This window comes from Toxoplasma gondii, chromosome VIIb (assembly GCF_000006565.2).
Source record: "Toxoplasma gondii ME49 chromosome VIIb, whole genome shotgun sequence".
NCBI classification, from domain to species: domain Eukaryota; phylum Apicomplexa; class Conoidasida; order Eucoccidiorida; family Sarcocystidae; genus Toxoplasma; species Toxoplasma gondii.
In genome coordinates this window covers 3,000,449-3,006,448 of record NC_031475.1, presented here as the reverse complement: position 1 = coordinate 3,006,448, position 6,000 = coordinate 3,000,449, and the positions used below count along the sequence as shown (strand labels likewise).

Below are 6,000 nucleotides of genomic sequence, written 5' to 3'. Positions count from 1 at the left end.
AGAAGCCGAGAAACTCACGATCGTCTTGGACTGAAGAGGAGAGACAGGAAAGTCGAAGGAGACAAGGCATGAGATACGCGCCGTGACGTGGACGCTCCACAGCTGCCGAAGAAAGAGAAGCAGGTGGGGAGAACAGATGAAGACATGCTCACAGGACTTCGAAAGAGACAGTAGAAGGAGTCCTGCGAAACTCCCCTAGAGTGCCATCTTTAATGTCTTTGGGCTCAGACGTCCCCTGCATCTGAAGGCGACTCTCGCCAGTGTCGGTACACTCTCCAGTTCTTCAGAGATTCTGTTCCTGTCTCCTGTCTCCCGACGCGTTCCTTCAGGTGTGCGTACAACCGCGGGTGCCTCTGTCCCCCCCTCTTGCTGGCTGTGCTACCGGTGCCTCTTGTCTCTCGCTTTTCCAGCAGCATGTCCTCTCGGTCGACGTCTCGAAGACAGCTGCATCTTCCTTCCCCAATCCTCTGTCGCCTCCCCTGCTCTCTCCGACAGCCCCCGCCTTCATCGTTGACACGAACAGCGTCTGCCGTTCTCTTCCTCTCGCGTCACTCTTCTCTCGCCGTCGCGCAACGACGAAGCTACGCCTTGACCTACGACCTGGGAGCCGCGAGAAGAGGCGCTCGCGAAAGAAGGAAACATGGAGCGACAGTCGACGCAGGCGCGCGCAAGTCTTCCGCGTTTCAGAGACTCTTCCTCGCCACTGCAGACGCGCTTCCTCCCTTCCTCTGTTACTTGACTTCTGCCTGTCAACAGAGCCAGGTCGTCACAAGTCAGGTGCTTCCTCTGTCCGTCTGGATCACCTCTCCCTCCTGTCTCTTCTTCTGGATTTTCTCTACTCCACTACCTACTTGCTGCATGCAAAGAAACGAAGATGCACAGGCCGCAGTTGCGCTGAGAGAGCGAGAAGAGTTTTCTCATCGTTGCGCGTCGGGCACCGAAAGCTGAGCAACTGCCCTCGTGTCTGACTTCCAGTCGCTGTGTCTCTTTCTCTGCTTTCCCTTGCCGCTTCTTCTTCTCTTCTCCTTTTCTCCAGGCTGCATCTCCTGCTGTGCTACATCCCCTTCCACGCAAAGACTTAATCTCAAGTCCTCGATTGTCTCATCAGTCCTCTGCCGCCTTCAACGTTCTTAATGAAAATGCAAACGGAAGCCTCAAGGCGACTTGTGCACCTTTGTGTATGCAGCTACAAGAGGTGGTGTTGAGACACAGCAGAAGAACAGCGGCACCGTCACCTCCTAATTATATATATATATATATATATATTTATATATATTTATATATATATATATATATTTATATACATATATATTTATATAAGGAGACAGATATAGTTATAGATATAGATATCTGCCAAGATAGTGTGTAAGGAATATATATATATATATACATATATATGTGTATATATATCTATGTTACGAAATCAATTTGTGTATGCTTCTCTCTGAATCGAGAAGGGGAAGTATTGGGTCTGAGAAGGACATCGGAGAAGAGCACAGACCATCTGTGTGTGCGGCGTTATTTCTCACGTAGACCTGAGGATAAAAGAAAAGAGACAAGAACAGGCACATCGTTCTTGCTGAGAACAGCGTGGGCGTCTCGTCGACGACGCGCTTCTTCAGAGTAATTTTTCTTCTGTCTACCTTGTTCATTCCTTCAGATCGGAAAGGGAGAGAGGACGAAGAAGACGTTCTCACGCGGCCTCCAGGATCTGCCTTTTGCTCTGAACATGCTGATAGCGCAGCGAGGGGGACGACAAAGAGCCAGAGGAAGAAAGAAACAGACGCGCGAAGAAAACGTCGAGGGAGAACGAGACAAAGAAGATATGTAGACGAACAAGCAAGAGACGAATTGGAAGGAAAGGAACTGTTTCTGGATGAAGAAGAGAAAAAACGCCGGGGGGGCAAGGGAAGTGAGGCCGAGTGAAAGACTGAAATCGCGTTTTCTTTGTGAACCAGAACAGGCCGGCACAACTGCTGTTTTACACCTGAATGATCAGTAACTGGTGTTGCATTTTCTCTGCTTTTCCATCTGAGTTTCTGGCATGTTGGGTCTTGGCGTGTGTCTCCCTTGCGGTGTTTTTCACCTTGTGTTTCTCTTTCAGTCTTCCTCCTCCTTTCCTTTCGTTCTTCTCCTTTCTTCTCCGCTCGTTTCTGCTCGTCTTCTTCTCTCGACCGTCGCTGCTCCTTGTGTTTTACTCTTGTTTAATCTCCTCTCCTTCTTAGTCTCCCTCTGCTGCTGAGGACTGGGTCTCGCTTACAGTGTCGTCAACGGTGCGGCGGACATTCAGCGCAGGCTTTTTGACTGTGTCAATGAACGACCGCTCGAAGCTTCGAAAGAGGCCTTTCTGCTCGACTGTCTGCACCTGCTTGTCTTTTTGCTGCGCGCCTTTCCGCCTGGTCTCCGCAGCGGTCTTGCGAACTCTCTGCACCTCCAGCGCTGCCTTCGGCGCCTCGGGCCTCGCAGCGAATCCAGCTGAGGCGGCCAAGGCGAGCACTGCGAGACCCAAGGCGCCCCACTGAAGAACTTGCTTCACTCTCTTGCTGAAGGAGACAACGCAAAAAGTCAATGAATAGTCGTTCCCTGCACGGGAGTGAGTGCGTCGCCTTCTCAGGCCGGAAAGACAAGACAAGAGACAAGACAAGAGACAAGATAAGAGACACGATAAGAGACAAGACAGCGGCCAGAGAGAGAGAAGAGCGGGAGTGCAAGCGGAAGCGCAGCCCTCTGAGAACGTTGGACGGAAGCGAACAACAGCGCCGGAAGAAGGAAGACGCACAGGTCCGTCGACCTGTTGGACATGCGCCAAGGGAAGGCGGAGACAAAGCGAGCGGCGGAACCAGAGGAGACCTGGCGAGAGGAGAGGCGAAGCGAAGAGCTCCAGTTCGCGGACAACGCGAAGAGGCAAGGAAGCAAGAACAGAGAAGAGACGTTGAGCAGGGAGAGAAGGAGAGAAGCAACGATGGGGAAGAGAACGCAGAGAGCACACGAACACACACTATGGACTTCGTTCCCCTGCCTCGTTCGGGGAAAATGAGAAGATGGAGACTTGGAAACGAAAAACCAAGGGCCCTTCGGATTCATCTTTCGCTCCGCCTCTCGAGTTTTCCCCCTCGTTTCTTGTCACCTTTGTTCCGTCCTGTTTCTTTCTGGGCCGCATGGGTCACCGCAGCTTCTTCCGTGGCGGCTCTTCTTTTTTCTCAGCATCTTCTTGATTCCATTCTCGTTTCCTCTCCTTTTTGTTACCTCCCTCGCGCTCCTCCCGGTAGCCGCTTCTCCCTAACTGCTCGAGGAACTTTCTTCCGCTTCTTCGGCCTTCGGCAGCAGAGGCGTTCACGGATAAATCGCGACGTCAGGTTCGAGTCCACGGGCGAGTTTGATTTCCTGCTCGTTCTCCTTGGGGGGAGGCAGACGCGACTGGATTTTCTTTCGAAGTTCTCTCTCTCTGCACTCCTTCACCGATGCTGTGTGTTGAACATTTCGCTCCTTCTCACTGAAGTCTCCTGCTCTGCTGCCGCTGCTCTCCGCGTTCTTTTCTCTCCCTTCTGTCTCTCCACTTTTTGGCTGCGAGGGGAGGATTCGTGCTCCAGTTAAATGCGATGGCGCGATGCATTTTCGTTGCGAGAGCGCAAGATCCAAGGAGTCCTGTTCTCGTCAGACTAGTCTGGTGCAGCCCAGAGCACCGGCTTGTCGCCCCCTCGTCCCTCGCCTTCTTTGGCAGTTTCTCTTTTCTCTCTCTCTTTTTCACTTACTTGCGTCGGTGGTTCGGCAGCGAGAGCGAACGGAACGTTCGCTTCTTCGGTCTTGTGAGAGGTACATCTTCTTCGTCGTTGCCGTCCCTCTCAGGTGTCTGTGCAGCTTGGCTCTTGGTTGGACTGGTCCGGACGAGAGCGGCTGTGGCGTCCGCGAACGAGGGACGCGCGAAAGTCGTTCTTTCTCCGCTGAGGCGAGAATCTGAAGAGAAAGAATTAGGGGAGAAGAGGCAGAGGAGGGCCAGGACGAGTCCTGCCCGCGTCGAGCGAGAGAAATGCATGTTCAGAAGATCCAGAGAAAGACAAGCACAGGCGAAGGCGAAACCAAGAGGGGAAGAGGGGAACGCGAGGACGGAGGACAGAGAGCAAGCATAAACTTTGGAGGCAGCCTGCGGAGAACTGTATCTGCTTTCTCGACACCTTAGAGATCTCGGATTCTTGTTTTCTCCGTCTTTGATTTCGCGTAGGGGATCAAAGGCAAGTTTCAGATTGCACAGAGAAGTCGAGGCCCAAGAGGAAGTGACAAGGAGACCGAGGAGGCGCACAAGGTGGGTGTTTTTCGGGAGTTGGAGGCGCAGGCTGGAAGAGTGAGCTCTGTCTCTTCGTCTTGCTGCTGTTTTTTTGTTTCGTCGTCTGCTCTCAGCAGAGAAGGCGAGGGAGAAGACTGGCGGCTACTCCGCGGCGAGGTAGGAAGACGCATCTCCGTTTTCTTGTTTCGCCCCGGTGGCGATCCGTCGAGAGTTTTCAGAAGAGAAGTCTCCAAAGACTCTCTTGCCGCCGTTTTCTTGTGTGCCTAGAAGAACGGTCGCCACCAGCCGGACACAGAAAACGCAGGGAAGTTCCAGCGCACTGGTGAGTCAAAGAACAGAGTTTTCTCTTATCCTGGACAGACCGTCAGCTTCTTCAGAGTCGCGGGTGCCTGGTGGCTGCTGAAAGCATGCATCAAGATCTCTTTCCCCAGGAGAAGTTTGCTTTTCTGCGCAGTTTAGTCGTTGCAACTTCTCGCCTCAGTCTCTCGCCGTTCTGTTCACCTCTCACCCGTCTCGCCGCTGTGGCGCGCAAGTGAGCAGCCTTGCGGGTCTCGTAGAAAGAGTTGCGCATGTGACTCTCCACAGAGGAGTGACTCGAACGCCGCTTTCCGCGTTCTCTTCTCCAGCAGATCTCTGCCGTAAATCGCAGCCGTCTCTTCTCCACGAGGTCGCGCGGCCCACAAGGTCTTGCCAGGGGATTGCAGAGCCTTGCAAAATGCGTCTCTCCGAGGTCGGCTGCCGAGCGCAAGTCTTGCCCCCGCGCGTTTCATTTGCGGGAGCGCTCGCAGTGGCGGCGGACAACAGCGCGCGTTTCTCGGCGATGGGTGCCTGGAGTTTTCAGAGGACGTTGCCTTTCGGAGAGGCTGATTTACGAGGCGTTTCAGGAAAAAGAGAGAAAGGCTTTGGTGGGGGCGCGGAACATGCGAAACCTTTCTCCAGGCGGCGGCACATTTTTGGGTGAAGGCTCTCGTCGGTCGCGGCGAGAGCAACGGCGTCTGTTCGGGGAGCTCGAGCAGCGGGGAAGAAGGGGAGTGTGTGTGGAGTCACTGTCGAGGAGTTTCATCACTTTGAGTTGATCACTGGTTTTCAGGAAACGGGGAAGAAACAGTCGAGAAGGAAAAGCGATTCCGCGAAGCACCAGACGACCCAGAGGGCGTGTGAGGCGGCGCGGCGTAAACCCATGGCAAATGTTGTACGCCGTCTTCTCGGGGCGCTCTTGAGTCTCTTCTGCGGTGCAGGCTTCACCTGGCTTGACGGGGAAGGTTCTCTTCTGCGACCCCAGACAGCAGGGACTCGGCGGCGCGGGCTCCACCGGACTCTTGCAGCTTCTGAAGGACGAGTTTTTGCGCGTTTTCGGAACTCTCGAGGCCTTCAGGAGACTGATCTCGGCCAAGGATTAACTCTGCACTGCCTGCGCTCGAGGAGCCCCACTGCAACCTGTCGAGGGTGTGATGCGAAAATACGTCTTGATTGTGTCACCGACAAGCCGACGAAGGATGCCGCCGAAGAAACTCGACCCAGATGTTTGTGGCAAAAGGACCAGCAGAGCCTGGCCTTCGAACTCTGGACGAGTGACTCCGATGGTGCCGACTCCTGCAGACCGTGGAAGCGGAGACTCGCGAGAGTAGTGGGGAGTTCCCTGAACGGAAATCCAGGGAACTTCCCTGGCTTGACCTTTTGACGAAATGTGACTCGTTCGTTCCGCCACGAAAAACAGC

At 54.0% G+C, this 6,000-nt stretch overlaps 1 protein-coding gene across 1 annotated transcript; it reads right to left on the bottom strand.

The window, feature by feature from the left end:
• Window positions 1-1,693: 1,693 nt before the first annotated feature.
• Window positions 1,694-4,033, bottom strand: TGME49_259030 (hypothetical protein; the record flags this gene model as incomplete). Its single annotated transcript, XM_002365076.1, has 3 exons — window positions 1,694-1,732; window positions 2,261-2,543; window positions 3,753-4,033. The coding sequence occupies 3 exons, from the start codon at window positions 4,031-4,033 to the stop codon at window positions 1,694-1,696; spliced, it is 603 nt and encodes a 200-aa protein (XP_002365117.1).
• Window positions 4,034-6,000: the final 1,967 nt, after the last annotated feature.